The sequence below is a fragment of the Rhinoderma darwinii genome, chromosome 12, assembly GCF_050947455.1.
Source record: "Rhinoderma darwinii isolate aRhiDar2 chromosome 12, aRhiDar2.hap1, whole genome shotgun sequence".
NCBI classification, from domain to species: Eukaryota; Metazoa; Chordata; class Amphibia; order Anura; family Rhinodermatidae; genus Rhinoderma; species Rhinoderma darwinii.
This window is the reverse complement of record NC_134698.1, coordinates 5,500,898-5,522,577: the sequence shown is the minus strand read 5'-3', so window position 1 is coordinate 5,522,577 and position 21,680 is coordinate 5,500,898. Positions and strand designations below refer to the sequence as shown.

At 44.6% G+C, this 21,680-nt stretch overlaps 1 protein-coding gene and 1 long non-coding RNA gene across 8 annotated transcripts in view; one reads left to right on the top strand and one right to left on the bottom strand.

Moving 5' to 3' along the window:
• MEF2D (myocyte enhancer factor 2D) overlaps nt 1-10,835 on the top strand; it is a 139,609-nt gene extending 128,774 nt beyond the window's left edge. For all 7 annotated transcript variants that reach the window (XM_075843532.1, XM_075843535.1, XM_075843529.1 and 4 more), the window contains 3 exons: nt 3,733-3,862; nt 6,061-6,235; nt 8,332-10,835. In XM_075843532.1, coding sequence (XP_075699647.1) covers nt 3,733-3,862; nt 6,061-6,235; nt 8,332-8,656 — 630 coding nt within the window. In that variant the 3' untranslated portion in view covers nt 8,657-10,835. The remainder of the gene's footprint in view (nt 1-3,732; nt 3,863-6,060; nt 6,236-8,331) is intronic.
• LOC142664461 (uncharacterized) overlaps nt 8,688-21,680 on the bottom strand; it is a 186,341-nt gene continuing 173,348 nt past the window's right edge. The window contains exons 7-8 of the long non-coding RNA XR_012851281.1: nt 11,573-11,765; nt 8,688-9,512 (exon numbers count right to left, since the gene is read on the bottom strand). This is a non-coding gene — a long non-coding RNA (uncharacterized LOC142664461). The remainder of the gene's footprint in view (nt 9,513-11,572; nt 11,766-21,680) is intronic.

The following is a 21,680-nucleotide window of genomic DNA, read 5'->3' as shown; positions in this document are numbered from 1 at the left end:
CATTGCTGCTTGTGAACCCTGTGTCTACTTTTAGCTTTCTCTAGAATAACGAGGTAATGAAGTGCTGCTAATGTTCAGATGCCAGTGGGACAGCGCCCCTAGTGGCCAGAGGTCGTCTAGTTTCAGCAAATTAATGTGGTGTTTTTTTTTGGAGAATAAAAGTTAATACAGAAACTATATTGGTAAATTGTAGAACTCCTCACCATTTTTTAACCCCTTAGTGACCAGCCCATTTTAGGCCTTAATGACCAAGCTATTTTATTCGTTTTTCTATAGTCGCATTCAAAGAGCTATAACGTTTTTATTTTTTCGTCTACATAGCTGTATGAGGACTTGTTTTTTGCGGGATTAGTTGTGCTTTTTAATGGCACCATTTTTGGGTACATATAATTTTTATATTAACTTTTATTAACCTTTTTGGGGGGGATTATAAAAAAAACCTGAAATTCCGCCATTGTTCTATGCGTTTTGAAATTGACGCCGTTCACTATGCGACGTAAATAACATGTTACCTTTATTCTATGGGTCGGTACGATTACGGCGATACCACATATGTAGAGGTTTTTTTATGTTTTACGACTTTTGCACAATAAAAACACTTTTCAACTAAAATTATTTGCTTTTGCATCGTCGCTTTCCAAGAGCCGTAATTTTTTTATTTCTCCATCAATGTAGTGATTTTTTGGGCTTGTTTTCTGCGGGACAAGACGTAGTTTTGAATGGTACTGTTTTGGGGTACATGGGACTTATTGATTCATTTTTATTATGACTTTTTTGGGGGGCAATGGAAAAAAATTGCAATTTCGCCATAGTTTTTGGCGTTTTTTTTTTACGGTGTTCACTTTGCGGTTTAAATGACATATTAACTTTATTAATGGAGTCATTACGGTCGCGGCGATACCACATATGTGTACTTATTTATTTTTTTTTACACTTTTACTAAATAAAACCACTTTTTATGGAAAAAAATGGTTTTATTTATTTTTTTACTGTACTTTTTATTAATAATCTTTATTTCACTTTGATGACTGATTTTATTAGTCCCACTAGGGGACTTTACTGTGCGATGTTCCGATCGCTGCTATAATGCTCTGGTATACTTCGTATACCAGAGCATTATTGCCTGTCAGTGTAAATCTGACAGGCAATCTGTTAGGACGTGCCTCCGGCGCGTCCTAACAGGCATATGTCCAGGGCAGACCTGGGGGCTTTTATCAGTCCCCCGGCTGCCATGACACCCCATCGGAGACCCGCGATTGCATTCGCGGGCCGCCGATGGGTGACAGAGGGAGCGCACTCCCTCTGTAAACAAAGTTAAATGCCGCGGTCTCTATTGACGGCGGCATTTAACGGGTTAAACGGCCGCGATCGAAGTAAACTTCGATCGCGGGCGTTGGAGCAGGAGCTCAGCTGTCATCAGACAGCAGAGCCCCGGCTCCTGCCTGCACGGGAGACCCGTGCAGGACTTAGACTAGGCTGACGGGAAAAGGCGTCAGCCTAGCCTAAAGCCCATTAGTGAATCACGTTAAAACACGTATTAGTGGTCACTAAGGGATTAAATTTGTGCTTGATTTTATTCTGTATAAACATTTGTTTACTTGCAGTGGATAATTCTGTCCATGGTCATGTGATGGGCACACAGGCGCTGGGATCGTTACATGGTCATGTGATGGACACACAGGTGCTGGGATGGTTACATGGTCATGTGATGGACACACAGGCGCTGGGATCGTTACATGGTCATGTGATGGACACACAGGTGCTGGGATCGTTACATGGTCATGTGATGGACACACAGGTGCTGGGATCGTTACATGGTCATGTGATGGACACAGGTGCTGGGATCGTTACATGGTCATGTGATGGACACACAGGTGCACAGCTTGTTCCAGGATGCGTATCCGTGCACCAGTGTGTCCATCACATGACCATGTAACGATCTCGGCACCTGTGTGTCCATCACATGACCATGTAACATTCCCAGCACCTGTGTGTCCATCACATGACCATGTAACTATCCTAGCACCTGTGTGTCCATCACATGACCATGTTACGATCCCAGCACCTGTGTGTCCATCACATGACCATGTAACGATCCCAGCACCTGTGTGCCCATCACATGACCATGTAACGATCCCAGCACCTGTGTGTCCATCACATGACCATGTAACGATCCCAGCACCTGCGTGTCCATCACATGACCATGTAACGATCCCAGCACCTGTGTCCATCACATGATCATGTAACGATCCCAGCACCTGTGTGCCCATCACATGACCAGGTAACGATCCCAGCACCTGTGTGCCCATCACATGACCAGGTAACGATCCCAGCACCTGTGTGCCCATCACATGACCAGGTAACGATCCCAGCACCTGTGTGTCCATCACATGACCAGGTAACAACAGAATATTATCCACTGGAAGTAAATAATGAATGAACACTTTACATATATTGGAATATTGTAGGACTAATTAAATATCCCCCCAAAAAAATAACCAGTAATTTGCTGAATCCGGACAATCCCTTTAAATGTAACAAAAACACCATAACATTATATATATCATGATGGTAAATAAGGGTCCGTTCACATTGCAGTTTCGGAGGATGTCTCTCTCGATATACAGTGTCACCCGTCGCCTATAATCTTCCACGTTAAAAATTGACCGCGCAGGAATCCGTTTATTTGCGGGCTGCCTCTATATGGAATAACGCTGCAGACTTTGCTATTCCATACAGTTTACAAAAAAGGTTTACCAGCCCAATGGGGGTCAAAAGGACACGCTTTTGGCCTCCGCCAGGTGAACGGGGGTCCGTGAATACGTTTGATGTTTGCCCTGTGAGCTTTCCTGACGTGCGCACCAAGCGCAGTGTGAACTCAGCCCTACTAGTAACGTGATAGAGGTTCCTCATGCCTCCACGAGGGGCTGGTCTCATAACAGGCAGACCCCTTTTATATAGGAACCGATCCCCGCAGGTCCGGCTTGTGACACCCCTGGGCGGAGTGTTGGCCAGCAAAACAGTTCCCCTGCAGGAGAGATGTAGTATTACATGGCTGCCCGTGTCCACCAGAGCAGGTCTAATAGATGGGGGGTCCGAATAGGTCATATGGGTGGGGGTTGCCTTCACGAGACAAACCCATTAATACTTAAAAGCATATAGCCTCCCTATATCACCACAAGACCCCCCCCCCCCCTCCCCAGTGGCCGGGTCACGAGCATTACATTACAGCAAGCATTGAGCGCATTTTTTCCATTACTGGTAGTCACATGGTTCTCGCAGGAGGGGTGTCATGTCTGGAGGAAATATCCCTCGCTGCCGCCTTTTTATTCACACCGAGGATGTGTGACCTGACCCCTAGACTGCGGCTTGTGAGGGTCCGGAGGCATGAAAGGCTCATTGTCTGATCTTCTGGGGGATGAAAGAGGGAAGGAAACTTCACACCCCCGACTCCCTCCACAAACTCTTTCCACTGAGTAACTGCAGAGGGTGTGCGGGAGGTCAAGGAGCTCAAACAGACAATCCCAGTGTTTACACTGGCCGGCAGGAGCGTGATAATGGGGCGGTGGGCGGCCATTGTCATTGGACGTGAGCCCCGTATCCCAGAGAGTTGTTCTGTAGTTATTGGCCCCGGGCTGTGGGTACGATGGCCCTGTACTGCATGGCGTGGTGGATGATGAGAGTGATTATTCTGAGTCAACCATTCTGTATTTTTTTTTCCCCTTCTCGCAGAACGTACAGAGGCTAGGAGTCTCCCAAGCGGCGCACTCCTTAACCACGCCGGTCGTTTCAGTGGCGACACCAAGTTTACTGTCACATCATGGACTGCCTTTCTCTGCCATGTCCACAGCGTATAACACAGGTGCGTCATTCATTTATGTATCGCCGCCGTATTACAATGAATGTATCCGTCAATCTGTCCCTTTTACACAGGTCAGTGATCGGGCACATGAACGCTTGTCAAGAGGATCGATCCGCCGATGAACGAGTAAACGACATGATGAAAATGTATGGGGACGAGCGATCGTAGGATCGATCACTCGATCGCTCGTCCCTCTACATAACCGATCATTGCTCCTTGTGAAAGAAGCAAACGAGCGCCGATCAACGAGCTGACTCCTTGATCGGCGCTCGTTTTCACAGCCCATATAAGACCGTGTAAAAGGACCCTTGGTCTAATGTTCTTATCTTACATACACACTGGGGTCGATGTCTTAAGAAGCCCGTTGACCGAATCAATACCATAGTCGACTACGGTATTGCTTCCGGCAAAACGACGGAACCCTTGCACAACGTGGACAAACGGAAACCATTGGCACCGGATCCGTCACCATTGAAATCAATAGTGACGGAAACCTATGGTTTACGTTTGTGTCTGTCAGGGTTCCGTTCCGATGGAAAGCCCCGACGGAACAGAGCCCTAGATCACATGTGATCGAAGCCTAACCTACTGGGAAGTCTTTAGAGTGCGGGAGGAAACTGGAAGACCTGAAGGAAAACCCAAAGTCCATATGGGAGTTGTATCTAGACCGGGCACCACCATGCAAGGGTTAGTGGAAGAGATTCACGTAGGTGGACCGCCGCGATGAGATGCGAGTGTAGGGCTATAATGAGGCACAACCGCAAACTAAATGGATCAGGCAACGTGACCACACTGATTTAACCCCTCAATGTAGGTACTTGACGAATAGTTCCGCATGAGAAGTACTTAAAGGGGACCTGTCACTAATCCGAACTAGGCCCTTTGAAGGGTACTCTAATGGAGAGGGCCATACATGAGTTTGTAGGACAAATGAGACAATGAGCTCTCTGTGAGTCTTGGGGTTTCTCCACACGTAGCGGAATTGCTGCGTATTTTCCCGACTCAGAATACAGTAGCAGCGAAGTAAAATTTCCGCTCAGAAAATAACTGCGGTGCGTATTTTTTTGCATGTCAATTCCTGCTGCGGAAAGTGGACGGAATTGTTGCGTTTTTCAGAGGAGACGTCACCATCTCCCAGCGTTGAGAAAAGCGCCGCAAAATCCGCTACTTTCTGCAGCGATTCCGTTACGTGTGGACAAGCCCTTATTGTCTGAGAGGGTGCCCATGCTGCAGCCCGCGCATGCACTGGCACCCACTACCTCTCCTCAGTTATGTCCTCTTGTAAATGGCCTCAATTAAAGGGGTATGCCTGAGTGGCATATATTTTGGAGAAGCAGAGCTAGGTAGAATAGTTGGTTGCTGTAGTTGACAGCACTGCGGTCCTCACACGCCTCTATTGTCGGCTTGTCACGTGTGAACGGGAACCGGACAGACTTGATTTGTGCAAGATCTCCTCTTCACATGCAAGTGACAGCGTGTACACCCAGGAAAGAAAGGGAGGGGGCAATCTGCAGCAAGTCACGTTATCCCTCTACTACACGGAACCAAATGGCAGTGAAGATCAGTCCAATAAAAGGCGACATGACTTTCCAATCACGTAACCCAACATGGAAAACGCTAAACATAAAATCTCATACAGTTGCCTATAGTGCCCTCTGCTGGTCAGCTCCGGGATTATGCAATGGGAGCAGGGTGACCCGTGTGACCTTCCTGTAGCACGTGTGTCTTGCTGTCACGGATGAGAGAGCCTACACGTGTTTGTCTCCAGCCATGTAATTTAAGACGCAGCTTGCTTTTTTCCCCGTTTCTCCGGTTGCCTTCCCTAGAATTTCTCCCTGGTCGATTACGGTCTACGTCTGAGCCGTTGTTTTACAATAGATACAATGCAAATTCTCAGATTAACGGGAGAAATTTAAGGGCATGTCCAGATGTAGTTAATTAGCAGATTTGGCGCAATTAATAGCAAAATCTGCAGTGGAAATTGTCCGCCATGTCTGAATGCATCAGTGTGATAAATCCTCTGTGAGCTCCGCTCCCGGACTCCATGCTGGTGGCTCTTACCTACACTAATGCATTGTAACAAACTGCAGCTGGAGCTTTCACCTTTCATGGTCACCTCCAGAATGGCAGCCTTGGCCCATGTGTCATAGTGCCCCATGGAGACCTCTACATGACAGCCCTTATTTCTTTTCTTTCAGAATACCAGCTGACGAGCGCAGACTTATCTTCGCTCTCCACGTTCGGCTCTCCAGGATGCCTGTCACTAGGCAACGTGTCCGCCTGGCAACAGCAACAGCAGCAACAACAGCAACATCAACATCAACATCACCACCAAGCACAGCATATGGTTCCAGTGTCGCTAAGTAACCTGATGTAGGTATCTGCTCACTGCTGCCCCCCTTCACCTGGTTTATAGCACTAGTAATTACAGTTAGGGTTGGATAGATGTTGGGAGCGAGAGACAAATGAATAGATGTTGGGAGCAAGGGACGGACGAATAGATATTTTGGGCGAGCAAGGGATGGACGGATGGAAATTGATAGCAATTGGACGGATGGATAGTTGTTGGGAGTGAGCGGGGGATGGAACGGATAGATGTTGGGAGCCAGCGAGGGAAAGAGAGATATTGGGAGCGAGGGAAGGAGAGACGTTGGGAGCGAGCGAGGGAAGGAGAGACGTTGGGAGCGAGCGAGGGAAGGAGAGACGTTGGGAGCGAGCGAGGGAAGGAGAGACGTTGGGAGCCAGCGAGGGAAGGAGAGATGTTGGGAGCCAGCGAGGGAAGGAGAGATGTTGGGAGCCAGCGAGGGAAGGAGAGATGTTGGGAGCCAGCGAGGGAAGGAGAGATGGTGGGAGCCAGCGAGGGAAAGAGAGATGTTGGGAGCGAGCGAGGGAAGGAGAGCTGTTGGGAGCGAGCGAGGGAAGGAGCGCTGTTGGGAGCGAGCGAGGGAAGGAGAGATGTTGGGAGCGAAGGGCGGAAGGAGAGATGTTGGGAGCGAAGGGCGGAAGGAGAGATGTTGGGAGCGAAGGGCGGAAGGATAGATGTTGGGAGCGAAGGGCGGAAGGATAGATGTTGGGAGCGAGGGATGGTCAGATGTTGGGAATGAGGTATGCAGAGATAGATATTGGGGGAGGGGGGAAGGAAGGGGATTAGGAATAGATTTATATAACTATGGCAGAGGGAACAGGCCGTTGTCTACTGATCCCTGCAGAGTTAATATCTTGGATGGCTGCACGTCCCCCAGCACTAATATTTCCAGAACATGGAGTCTCCTCGCTCATGGTTTTATTAGAAAACATGGAGGATGAGGGAATTTCCTCACATAGGGCACTGGGTAGTAAAGACACGCGGACCAGGAGGTGACAGTAATTGGCTTTTATTAAATGTCACCTCTTGCCCTTTTAGAGCTCTCGTGTCTCGTATGCCAAGGGCTGGCTCTACTACACAGGGAGGAAACCGGGCGAATCGGGAGGGGCATAAATGACTCTGCATTTCTCTTCTGGTTCTGCCAGTTTTATGAATTGATAAAGAGGGTTAAATCCTCACATCGCTCGCTAATCGTAATCCCAACATCCACTACTTGCACATGAAGACGTAACATGAGTCATTTCTTCCCACATCACACTTATTTTCTGGGTATTTATTTCTAGAAGTGGGTTGACAGCTGCCATGAATGGTATCAGGCGTGTACTAAATAATCTGGACTCCGGCTCTAATCTGCACTGATACACTGTAACACACTATCCGCACAGGAGAGACATGTGCTGCTGCTGTGTTTACCTCACAGAGGAGAGTCTGAACTGGGTAAATTGTCTTTGCAGCCTCTGTTTGTAAATGAGAATATTTCCAATCATTCATTGACAGCAAGCAGAGATCTTGAAAATAGTGATTTAAAAAAAAAAAAGTAGATTAGAAGCTTCAAGAGCTTTTATTTGTACAATGTTAAGCTTTCTTTCCATAAGACACCATTGCCCAGAAACTGGTAGCATTAATCAAACGTCCACTCTTGAACACCATTTTGTTTTTAGAATCTAAATAGGTCTTAAATTCTGTACTTATTAATCTCTTAATATATCTTGATGGCGGCCGCAGCACCTGTTTTCAGATACAGAGCTCCATATACCCGGAGTGGATTTACAGCTATATTATAGAATTCTCTTTACCTGCAGCCACCACTAGGGGGAGCTTACTGCATACTGTTTATACATTACACTCAATATTAACACTGTATGCAGTAAAGCTCCCTCTAGTGGTGGCTGCAGGGAGTCAGCATTTTATAATTTAACTATGTCTATGTAGGGGATTTGGAGCTATGTATCAAAAAAGACGGAGCATTTACTAAGTAGGTAACACCCAGAGGATGATTTGACATGCTGTAGGCATCTGACCACCTTCTTTCTATAGGGACCTCTAGGTTTGGAGGAGACCATTATTTTAAAACTTTTTTTTTTTTTCCCCCCGCCTCTTCCAGATCCAGTGGACAGCTTCCACACACCGCCACACTGACAGTCAACACCAACCCCAACATAAGCATCAAGAAGGAACCCCCATCTCCCAACCGCGAACGCAACACAGGCACCCCCTTGACGTCCTATTCCCACCAGGCCCGACACGAAGCCACCGGCCGCTCTCCCGTCGACAGCCTCAGCAGCAACGCAAGCTCTTTCGAAGGCAACGACCGAGAGGATGCAAGGGCCGACTACACCTCGTCACTCGGGCTACTGAGACCCTCGGGCGACACGGAGGGCGAGAGCGCGTCTGTAAAACGCATGCGGCTCGACGCATGGGTAACATAACTGCTCCTCCGATTCCCCCCCCCCCCTCGCCTCGTTCTTAAGCTTGCAGCGCACAAGGTGCGAGCCAAAGGATGAGGTGCCAAATGGGATGGGGGGTGGGCAGACAGGAGCGGGTCACCGGTGAGGTTTAATGCTGTAGGGTGGGAACCTATCATTAACTGCCTGAGATATAGCTTTAGTATTTGGTAGGTATTCTTCCTAGTCCAGTGCTCCAGGCAATGTCTGCAGAGGACGTGGGACTCCATGGCTGCACTACAAACCTATGCTGGGTCTGACTCCAGCCCTCCAAAGCCGACTGCTTACCGTGTTGTCTCGTTGACCACAGCTGCTAAAGTCAATCTCGCCACTGCCCTACATCCTCACTGATATTATTACTCCGCTCTCCGCCTCACCCTGCTCCGCTTATCCCAAGAGATCTGTCGTCGGGGCTGCTCGCTACCGGGGCAGCTTTCATTATCTATTACCGGGTTGCTTGAAAGGGAAGCTGCAGACTGAAATTTTTTTTTTTCCGCCATTCATGAAACGGTTAAGTCCAAAGTGGCCGCCTGGCAGAGCAGCCCTCATTGACAAACTGGAAATTGAATTCCTTAGCTGCTTCACAAACCTTTTAATGGGTTTTTTCAATTTAACAACCGGCATATTATTGGGATGATCACCATGGAAATCCACCTTCCTCCCATCCTCCACTCGTGGTGGACGCTCCATCCAGTCTCCGATGAGGGACTCGCTACCGGAAGATTTACGCAGACGGGACCGTCCATAGATCAAGCTACTAGACATATCTAAGACTGTGACTGCACTGTCAACCCCTGCCACCTCCGCAAGCCATGGAGCTCTATAATGATGCAGACAATGCCTTTTTAAAAGAGAAAAACAAAAATTTACAAAAAATAAGAAATATATATAATATATACATATATATATTTATTCTTTTAGATGCGGTTTTCTTATTTTGGAGGAAAGAGCTCAGCGTATGATTTCACTTCTCGAGGACTGGGATTCCCATGTCACTGAAATGGGATTTCTATGCATTAAAGGCAGTATGACTGCGATTTACGATATAGAAACGCCCATTTACCGCCCCCTCCCAATTATAAATTTGGAAGTGAAATCATGTTGGATCTTTTATATTGTAAGTTGGTTCCCTTTGTAGAGGGATTCTCTCTGAAAAGGAAGGTTTGGAATGAAAGCATAAATTACTAGGGGTCCAAGTACATCCATATCAGCCTGCTCATTGCCTGGTCAATAAAAAGACAATTTACCGACACTGCCACGTATGAAAAGCTGACAAGATTTTTACTGCTATTTTACTATATATTTGAGTAATTAGTTGTTTTTTTTTTTAAATTGTTTTTCTGAATTTGTTCAAATTTTTCATTTTTAAAATTTGCACAAATTTTGTAAAAAAAAAATTGTTTTAATTTTTTTTAAGAAAAATTTGGGGGAGAAATTTGGTTTCCCAGCTTCCGCCAGTAATCATCATGTGTGGCGCTCAGTAATCTAATCTACATTTAAGAATAATAATTTAATTTAAATTAATTTATATAAATTTAATTAAATTAAAAATAATCTACATTTTTTAGAAAAAAATTCTACCGAGTAGTCCAACACTTATCTAGCACCCCCCTCATATTCAATTCTCTATCTGGGTTTGTGGGCGGAAAATCTGCAGCGGATGAGATTTTAAAAAATCTCCTACACATGCTGTTGAACATTTTCCGCTTGGAAATCGGATCATTCTGCAGATTAATGTATAAGGGGATGAAATCCACGTGTCACATGTCCGATACGTGTTTAGGGTCCCTAAAGTAGACTTCTTCATACCTTGCTGTAGCACAGCCCCCGTATATTGACACATCCCTACTCCATTATTTTATATGTTGGTCTAGCTCCAGATTAAATAATGTATTTTTTTCTTCGATTTTGTGTTTAAAAAGTTATTACAAATTGCAAATACAAATATAAAATACATCATTTAAATTATTTAAAAAAATAGCAGTAAAGAAACAAAAAAGCAGTCAAACTATCCAACGATAAAAAAATGTAGATTGGTCATGTTGGCACAGCTGGCTGCTATGGCATAAAACGGACGTTAGAGAAAGTGAATGGGCCCTTGGCAATTTGATTAGGTTCTTAGAGAACCGTTTTTAGGTTTGTTTTTTTTTTGTTTTTTTTTTTTCACACGTATAAATGAAAACGCATTAATTTTCAAGACAAGGAAAAAAAAAATGACAATCTTAAAAAAAAAAAAAATATATATATATATATATATATATATATATATATATATATATATATATAATATATACCCCGCACCGTTTTTATCTGTATAAATATTTGTTTCTGATTTTTAATATTATTTCTCGTGCTCATTTGTGCTGTTGACAGTTACATTGTGAATATTTTTTTTTTATATTCGTAAATTTGCGTTCTGTAGAGTAGTTTTATTATTGTTTGTTTTTTTTCTGTTTTTTTTTTTTTTTCCTTATTTTATTAAGGGGTGTGGCAGAAACTTGCACGACACAAAAACATTTACAAGTTCAATGCTGCAGTTTTTAGAAGAGTGAAGAAAATTTAAAAAAAAGAAAAAAAAGGAGCATATTTATTCTCAAAAGGCTAAAAAAAAAAAAAAGGTGTAAAATGCATGAAGTAATATTTACAAAAAACACCCAAAAATAAAAAAAAAAAGACAAAAAGATGTAACCTCAACAAAATTGTAGCGTTTAAAATTTAAACAAAAAAAAAAAATAGCTAATATATTGTGTTTGGCTGGTTCGCTTTTCTTTTGTTTATAATGTTTTTTTCTTTGTTTTTTTTTTTTGACTATGAAATATAATTGTGTATATTTTCATATAAGAAGTATGCACTGATATGTTTAAAAATGATATCTTGCTTTTTAAAAGTGTGGTTACTTACCAAAGTCTCCGTCTATGCTTTTCCTTTTTCCTGACCATTGGGTCTTTGATATCAACCACTGAGGTGATTTGGGGGCATTTGGGGGAGGGAGGCTGTTGAGTGCGGTTACCCCTCTTATCAGTAACTGCTTTACTCCTCCATGCACTTTCATTCTTCAGCCATTCATCTCGCTGCCATCAAAAGGCATAAAGTCCTATGAGAAACGTTAAAAAGAGCTTTTGAGTTTTAAGACCGGATTATGTGAAGACGTTTAGTTGACGAGGATGAAGGAGTCTTAGCCTGGAATGGTCTTCTAAGCAGATGTAAGAATCATACGTCAGTAGGGCCCATACGGAGGCACTTGGACCCCCTATGGCTCCAGAGCCATACCACATCTACATGGCACCGTCTTACGTAAATAGTCTCCCCTAGAAGCAGTGCTTCTCGGAGGGTTCACCTCCATTAAACCGCTTCCGGTGGAGCAACCATAATTTTTTCTGTTGGTAATCAGACCAAAAAAAATATAGGAGGTACAGTAGGCCCCCCCCCCCCCCATAGGCTCCGATGGGTGTCTTCTTGTGGTCCTGTCCTACTAAAGTCTTGTGCATGAGGCCTTAACTGGCCATAGACATTCGAAGAAAGTCCACCAACTCATGGACAACCAATTGCTCAGCCACACCTTTCAAAAACATAGAATATTGTATCACCCACCCGACTGGGTCTACGGTGCCCTATAAAACGATTTCTTTAAAGTTCACCCAAAAAGTATGCCTGCTCATTGAATTGAACGGGGATTCTTAACTATCACTGACAGCCACACAGTTCTTTACCAAAATCTTGAGTACGCCTCAAGACTCAATGGGGGAAGAGGCCGCTTTACGGTAGTCATGAAATCTTGGGGTAATTAAGAATACATTTTGCAGGAGAACTCTGTTTAATGATAGGGTTACATGGTGGCATTTGGTTCTTCGGGATTGCCATGATGCCACGTCAAGGTATTTCTATGGTAAACAAGGCCTTGCAACCCTCACAAAAAGTGCATTTTGCTGCAACTCGGTCATGGCCAAGTGTCCTCCCGGTCACCAGTTAAAAAAAACCAAAAAAACAACTAAATTGGGGTCTTCTAGGTTCTTGTGTTTCTTGTAGTGGTGGCATCTATTTTGTGCACTTAATTTACCGGAGTATAAAACTAATTATCACACAAAATGGCTGCCTCCACCAAACTTAGTGGACAAGGACTTGTCCACGGCAGAACACTCCGTCTATATACAGTGATATGTAAATATGTGTTTTTGGAGAACATACCAACTTGGCCCTCATCATTGAGGGTGAGTCATGGTAGGACACTTAAATGCTCAGTGATACTGATATCCCAATGTGTGTGTATATTGAAAGGAACGTAGCAAAGATTATCCCAAAATTATTTTTAATACGGGGCTGGGCCTTGAAGAACAATTTGATAGCGACATATTCCCCCAAGCCTAAGCCAATCCCCTCATACTTTTAGGTTCCTCTACATATTTCCACCCTCAGACAGAGACATTAGGGGTATTTAGGGTTGCAGCCTTAATGGAATGGTAAAATATGTGATGGGTCTCTACAGCCAACCAGGGATTTTCTTGGAAAATGTCCATGTTCTCAACTTGCTCGAAGATGCCTAGTATGGGGATGAGCAAAGCAGTCGACAAATCTTGGTCAGAGCATGGCCCCAGCCAAGAATTATGGAATGTTTTGCCCGACCCCTCCACGAGGTTCTTTGAAGTGATGTAGGAGAAGGTGCTCAACTAGATGGGAAAACTTTTTGAGGTCTTCTGAGACTGGAAAGTACGGTGACTGAGCTTCTGACAACTAAACGTTTATGGAGGCCTCATGCCCACCCTGGTCCTACAATTTAGTTTTTAGAGCAGACATGGAGTACCTCCTTGAGGAGAAGTCTACAAAAGCCTTAGAGGAAAATCCAAAAAGTTACAGTAATGGAAATGTAGTATCATCGTACATCCCCAGTTCTAGATTGTTCTGCTTTCTTTGCTAAAGGATCAACATGACCATTGCGCACATACATACTCCACCTTGACTTCTGTATCTCATGGTGTGGTAGGTTCTTCAACTTAAAATGTTCTCATTCATTATTCTATTAATTGTTCCACCAGACAACGTCATTCCAGACTCTCGAAATCTGGCCTTCTACTATTGAAGTTATGCCTGGATAGATATGGTGGTAGCTTTCTGAATAGTAGCAGATGGGTTAAGTGCCTTCTAAAAGTGTCCTGGCGTCTAAACGTAATGGGAAAAAAAATAAAAATGATGCACAGATGTTGGTGGAGAAGTCGGCATTGCCACTTCGGAGAGGGCAGGGCAGCTGTCACAACCATTGCCCATATGGGACTCCATTTCTTTGAAAAGTCACCTCAGATTCACTCTTCATATTTACCTCATGACATCGTGAAGACATCATTTCCACCAATTCGTGGTCAAAAAACAAAAAAGGGTTGCAAGTCCCTGCACTCTGTGGAAGATCAACTCAAGAACCAATGGTCAGGGGAAAAGATTTCTGGTTTATGGATGAACCATAAAAACCAAACTGGTTACGGGTCAGAAAGAAGATGGTCCCCATAGGATCCACTCATGGTGTCCCTGTGCATTCTCATTATCTTGCCGGATATTGCACGTTACCTACACAATGTATAGGTTTCCATCTTCAAATCCTCAACATAAAGAATATAATTGTTCACCCCATATTAAAGTCCACGTATAGCAGAATAATTGACGGAGGCGGCCATGTTGTGGATCGATTTCAAATTAACCCCGGAAAAGCACTTTGTGACGATACGTCTTACTAAACCGATAAGTTGGAAAATAATTCAGACTTCAAAATGCTTTCTAGATTTTGTCTCGTACCTCTTTAATGTCTAGACCCGATTTCCGTTAGTCACACAAAATGGCAGCCTCCACCACAAAAGTCCACTGTGGGTTTTTCATGGAAATGGCCCGGTTTCTCCAACATGAAAGTCTTTTTGGGAAATAGGTTTTATTAGGCTGCGGCTACATGAGGACTTGGAGCAGATCACCAACCTCTTTCTTAAAGGGGAGTTCCATCAATATCTATATTGCCATACAGATGAGCCAAAGGATAACATTCATTTGACTCCATAACCTTGGGCCCATAATTCCATATTAAAAAAACATGGTCTTCACATGAAGAGTGTCCCAACCCTTTCAGCTATTACTCAAGACTGGGAATGTCCTAAGTAGTGCTCCAACCCAGCGCTTAAGGGAGTCGGTATCTCCAATGGTTTCCATAGTTCTTGAATACTGGAGATTCCAGGCGATGGAGGTCTAAGGACCGAGTCGAAGGAGTCCAGACTTTTTACACAAGTTTGAGCTCTACTAATTCTAATTTCTGGAGAATTAGTGGTAGCTACATGACAAACCACCACGGTTGACCCTCAAAGTTGTAGTCTATGGGATGCCATGTTGGGCCTTCTTAGGAGTCCATCGTGAAGAACATCTCCATTGCCATTGACCCTCAAGAAAAGTACTTTCATGTTGGAGCCATCCAGGGTGTATCGCGCACACGTTATTAGAGCCGCCATTTTGTCTATACACTAAGTTATCGTCCCTTTTTAGCACTTTTTCCCTTCTGGTCAACCACATCTCCATCACGGTCACATCACCCCCCCACACGTGAGCAAGACCTGACCAATTGTATATAACGAGTACTGAAATGTTAGCAAATGGTTACAGTACAGGGAGATGTTTTTTGTCGTATTGATATGAGATGAAATTCTATTTTTGTCAGAGTATATTGTAATAATAACTGAATACAAACCTGATGGTAACTGTACAGCTTCTTATTGTTATTTTTGTTGTTGACCTTCCCCATCCCCCGACCTTTTCCCTCCTTCCCCCACCCCCCTTTCAGATTTTCCTAAAATTTTCCGAACTTTTTTGTAGATTCGTAGAAGGTATATTATATACGTGTAATTCGTATGTTTAATGAAGCAATAGATGATAGGACTGATATTCCGTATCAGGCCGCCATGTTGTGTAAATATTTAGATATGGGCAATTTTAGACAGCCAGTGTGGAAACATAGTAGATAGACGGGTATTAAACCAACTAAGATATTTAATTGCGCAATTACTATATGAAAAGGCCAGTATCTTGTTCCTGGGTCTGGCCCCTTTTTTTATTTGGTATTTTTAAGATGGATGAAAGCTAGATTCAAAATGGCCGCCAGTAATTTTTGAAGTTTCTTAGATACTTTAGGATGATTAAAAAATACTATAAAATCATATAGTTCACAATTTTTATTTAAAAAAAGTGATGTTGCCCATGGCAACCACATTCTTATTTTACAGTAGTCACAAAATACTTTGTGGAAGCCGATTGGTTGCCAAGGGCAACACCATTTTTAAAATTTATTTAATATTTTTATTAATAAATGACCCTCACCCACTATTTTTTGCAGTGGAGAAAAAGTATGGAAACTAGTTTAAAGAAAACCAGGTATCTGGCCAAATCGGCTTGCCATTGGCAATGCCGCCTATAGGCCTGCCCCCATGATGACCGTATAAATGAGAGGATAGTCCTTATAAAGCTTCGCATCAGTGGAATAAAGACCGTGCCCCTCAACAGAGTGGAGAATTGTCACCTCAATATGGTGGGTGACAACCAATATGGCCGCCATCGCAACGCCTACAGGGCTTGTTACCCAACCAAAGACCTAAATGCAGAATCTACTTAGTTCGGCGGTGATAAATCCCTTGCCGATATATCGTGAATAGGCAGGTTTTCCAGCAGGACTTTTAGAAGGTTGGTATCCATTTTGTGGTCAGCTGATCCGAACTGAAGGGGAACGCACGCTGGTTATATACGGCACTAACCTAGATCTTAGATTCCAAAATGGCCGCCAACGCCAGATATAGTCGACCTCCACTTAAAGTGTCTAATTTTATAATATGATTTAATACTAAATCCCCTCCCTAATAATCTGGGATATTCAGCCACTTATAGTCCCCACCCCCTCCCTTCTTTCCGTTCCTCCCCAGGTGGCGGTCCATAAGGCGCCTTTTTTTATTTTTTCGATTCTTTCTTTCTTTGTGCTGTATGGTGATGCAGTATTGTATATTCTATTATCAGAGAGACGTACACCAGAGGATAAATGAGTTTTGTTGGAAAACTCTCACTATATTTGTTGTAAAAAATGATCAAAAAGTTTACTATTAAAAAAAAAAGAAAAAAATGACACGTTTCTGATGTGGCCTCCATCTCCTTTATTTCTGTTACCGGCTCCGGGGCCCTGAAATAGTTATACCTGGGCCCTCTAACTAAGGGATAGGGCCATCTAGCGCAACCAAACTTATCACAACAAACATGTCACCGACTTATATGACGCCGATGTTTTTAGTGCCGGCGTTGCTTATGGGCTCCACAGATGGGGCCTGGATACGGTTGCTGGGCCTGGATACGGTTGCTGGGCCTGGATACGGTTGCTGGGCCTGGATACGGTTGCTGTAGATAAACCACTCATACCTCCCAACTTTCAAGTATTGCAAAGAGGGACAACAGATGCGGCGCAAAATGTGAGCCACAGCAAATGTTTCCCCCGTTAAGCCACGCCTCTGACCCCGCCCATACACACCCAGTTCAGTTTACGCTCCCATGCTGCCCCTCACATAGTATAATGCCCCCATAGCTGCCCCTCACGGTATAATGCCCCCATAGCGGCCCCTCACACGGTATAATGCCCCCATAGCTGCCCCTCACACGGTATAATGCCCCCATAGCGGCCCCTCACACGGTATAATGCCCCCATAGCTGCCCCTCACATGGTATAATGCCCCCATAGCTGCCCCTCACATGGTATAATGCCCCCATAGCTGCCCCTCACATGGTATAATGCCCCCATAGCTGCCCCTCACACGGTATAATGCCCCCATAGCTGCCCCTCACACGGTATAATGCCCCCATAGCTGCCCCTCACACTGTATAATGCCCCCATAGCTGCCCCTCACATGGTAAAATGCCCCCATAGCTGCCCCTCACATGGTATAATGCCCCCATAGCTGCCCCTCACATGGTATAATGCCCCCATAGCTGCCCCTCACATGGTATAATGCCCCCATAGCTGCCCCTCACATGGTATAATGCCCCCATAGCTGCCCTTCACTTAGTATAATGCCCCATACAGTATTATGCGCCCATAGCGGCCCCTATATAGTTTAGTGCCCTATACAGTATAATGCCCCCTAGCTGCCCCATACAGTATGTCCCCATAGCTGCCCCTCACATAGTATAATGCCCCCATAGCTGCCCCTCACATAGTATAATGCCCCCATAGCTGCCCCTCACATAGTATAATGCCCCCATACAGTATTATGCCCCCATAGCGGCCCCTATATAGTATAGTCACTCAGTAATTCTCAATTTCCGTTAGTTTTCCCCAGCACGTGTAGTTACAATTATTTTCCCGGAGTCTCTGACCTCTTTAGGGGATATATAGATTGTCAGTCACCGCTTCTCTGCTGATGTTTGTATCATACGTCTGTCCGCAGCTTATACAAGGTAAGTGATACAATGTATCAGGAATATGTGTCTCGTGCCTTTCACACTTTACATGGACACAAAATAAATGAATGTAGTGTGGTGGGTAATAATGATAAAATAACAGATCCCACATATTCATGTCCGGTTTGTATCTTAGTTACTATCTGTTTTTATATATGTTTATAAACTGGACATAGAATATCAGAGATCTAGGGGAGGGGGGGGGGGCCCAATAGCTGCACCTATAGAGATCCGCACAAGGTAGAGAGATTCAACCCAAGCCCAGCAAATCCACGTTATGTGCAGGGAATATTGTCCAAGTGCTGAGACCCTTAATTCCCATCCCCCCACTATTATTAATTCCCATCCCACCCCTATTATTAATTCCCATCCCACCCGCTATTATTATTCCCATCCCACCCGCTATTATTATTCCCATCCCACCCGCTATTATTACTTACCATCCCACCCGCTATTATTAATTCCCATCCCCCCACTATTATTAATTCCCATCCCCCTACTATTATTAATTCCCATCCCCCTACTATTATTAATTCCCATCCCCCTACTATTATTAATTCCCATCCCCCCACTATTATTAATTCCCATCCCCCCACTATTATTAATTCCCATCCCCCCACTATTATTAATTCCCATCCCCCCACTATTATTAATTCCCATCCCCCCACTATTATTAATTCCCATCCCCCCACTATTATTAATTCCCATCCCCCCACTATTATTAATTCCCATCCCCCCACTATTATTAATTCCCATCCCCCCACTATTATTAATTCCCATCCCCCCACTATTATTAATTCCCATCCCCCCACTATTATTAATTCCCATTCCACCCACTATTAGTCCTAGGCGTTTCTTTGCTATCTATTTCTGCCGCAGATCTTCAGGGGCTACAGCAATCAGTCTATTAGATCTTCTAGCATTCTGGAAGTCTAAGTGTACAATGACCTGAATGCAACAAATCGTGCCACAACGTGGACATAGTAAGCTATCCGATAGCCCCCATAGCTGCCCCTATAAAGTATAGGGCCCCATAGCTGTCCCACACAGTACAATACCCCTACACCTGTCCCACACAGTATAATACCCCCATAGCTGCCCCCATATCCAGTATAATGCCCCCATAGAGTATAATGTCCCCATAGAGTATAATGCCCCCATAGAGTATAATGTCCCCATAGAGTATAATGTCCCCATAGATACCCCCATAAAATATAAAGCCTTAACATGCCCCCATACAGTATAATGCCCCCATAGATACCACCATACAGTATAATGCCCCCTAGCTGCCTCCATACAGTATGCCCCCACAGCTGCCCCATAAAGTATAATGCCCCCTTAACTGCCTCCATACTGTATAATGCTCCAATAGCTGCCCTCATGCAGTATAATACCCCCACAGCTGCCCCCATATCCTGCATAATGCCCCATAGTGCTTAATAAAAAAAATAAACAAGCATCCCCGCTCCCTGCTCCACCATTGTCATAAGAATTTTCCAGTTTTTATAAGAAATGGGACGATTTGTAAGAAATATTTGGTGTCTATGACCAGAACCTGTCTAAAAATATTAATTCACTTAGCTAGAGAAATAATCGTTTCCACCACAAGAGGGATCTCCAAGCCTGTACATAACACTTGCTTCGTAAGGCTCTGTTCACACGCTTAGCAAAAAACGTCTGAAAATACGGAGCTGTATTCAAGGAAAAACAGCTCCTGATTTTCAGACGTTTTTTAAGCAACTTGCGTTATTCGCCCCCTCGGAACAGAACGCTGTTTTACCCATTGAAATCAATGGGCAGATGTTTGGAGGCGTTCTGCTTCCGATTTTTCGGCCATTTACGGCCTGAAAGACGGCTGAAAATATGCCGTGTGAACATACCCTAAGGCCCTGAGTTGCAGGCAGAAAATTCTGCCTCTAAATTCCGTCTGCCTGCGCGCCGTTTGCCGCGTCTTTCGCCCATGGCCATTGAGCGCCATCGGCAAAAACGCTGCAAAATACGCTTTCTCTGCCTCCCATTGATGTCAATGGGAGGTCAGAGACGTAAACGCCCGAATATAGGGCATGCCCCTTCTTTTTCCTGCGAGACGGTTTTTCCGCTCGTGGCAAAAAAACCTCCGCCTCCCATTGAAATCAATGGGAGGCATTTCCGGCATTCTCAGGCTTTAAAGTTTAGAAAGATAGCATTATCCACCACTAAAGCAGTGTCCAATTAAATGTAGACATATTTCAGACTCTCAATACACATCGCATCTAAGCTGGAATCACAAATCATTGCTGTGCCTTAATGGAGCAGAGCTATAGTATAAAGTATGAGGGATAAATCGCAGAAGCCTGTGCCTCTGATGAGACAGAAGGTGGATTTCCGACTACCTCTGACTCCCACTAGGCAGCGCAGCTATGTTGGAGCCGCTAATCAGAGCTCTGCCCTAGTGGAGCAGAGCTGAAGTGTGAAGTACGAGGGATAAACAGAGCAGAAACATGTGCCTCTGATGAGACAGGAGGTGGATTGCAGAATATATGCAGGGGCTAATGGTCATTATACTGTGAGTGGGGGGCTGATGGTCATTATACTGTGAGTGGGGGGCTGATGGTCATTATACTGTGAGTGTGGACTGATGGTCATTATATTGTGAGTGGGAGGCGGATGGTCATTATACTGTGAGTGAGGGCTGATGGTCATTATATTGTGAGTGGGAGGCGGATGGTCATTATACTGTGAGTGGGGGGCTGATGGTCATTATACTGTGAATGGGAGGCGGATGGTCATTATACTGTGAGTGGGGGGGCTGATGGTCATTATAATGTGAGTGGGGGGCTGATGGTCACTTTACTGGGGGCTAATGATCATTATACTGTGAGCGGGGGCTTATGGTCATTATACTGTGAGTGGGGGGCTGATGGTCATTATACTGTGAGTGGGGGGCTGATGGTCATTATACTGTGAGTGGGGGGCTGATGGTCATTATACTGTGAGTGGGGGCTGATGGTCATTATACTGTGAGTGTGGGTCTAATGGTCATTATACTGTGTGTGGGGCTGATGGTCATTATACTGGGAGTGGGGGGCTGATGGCCACTTTAATGGGGGCTGATGGTCATTAAATTGTGAGTGGGGGCTTATGGTCATTATACTGTGAGTATGCTGGGCTAATGGGCATGATACTGTGAGTGGGGGGCTGATGGTCATTATACTGTGTGTATGCTGGGCTAATGGGCATGATACTGTGAGTGGAGGGCTGATGGTCATTATACTGTGAGTGGGGGCTAATGGTCATTATACTGTGAGGTGGGGGCTGATGGTCATTATACTGTGAGTGGGGGGCTGATGGTCATTATACTGTGAGTGGGGGGCTGATGGTCATTATACTGTGAGTGGAGGGGCTGATGGTCATTATACTGTGAGTGGGGGGCTGATGGTCATTATACTGTGTGTATGCTGGGCTAATGGGCATGATACTGTGAGTGGGGGGCTGATGGTCATTATACTGTGAGTGGGGGGCTGATGGTCACTTTACTGTGTGTGCTGGGTTAATGGTCATTATACTGTGAGTGGGGAAC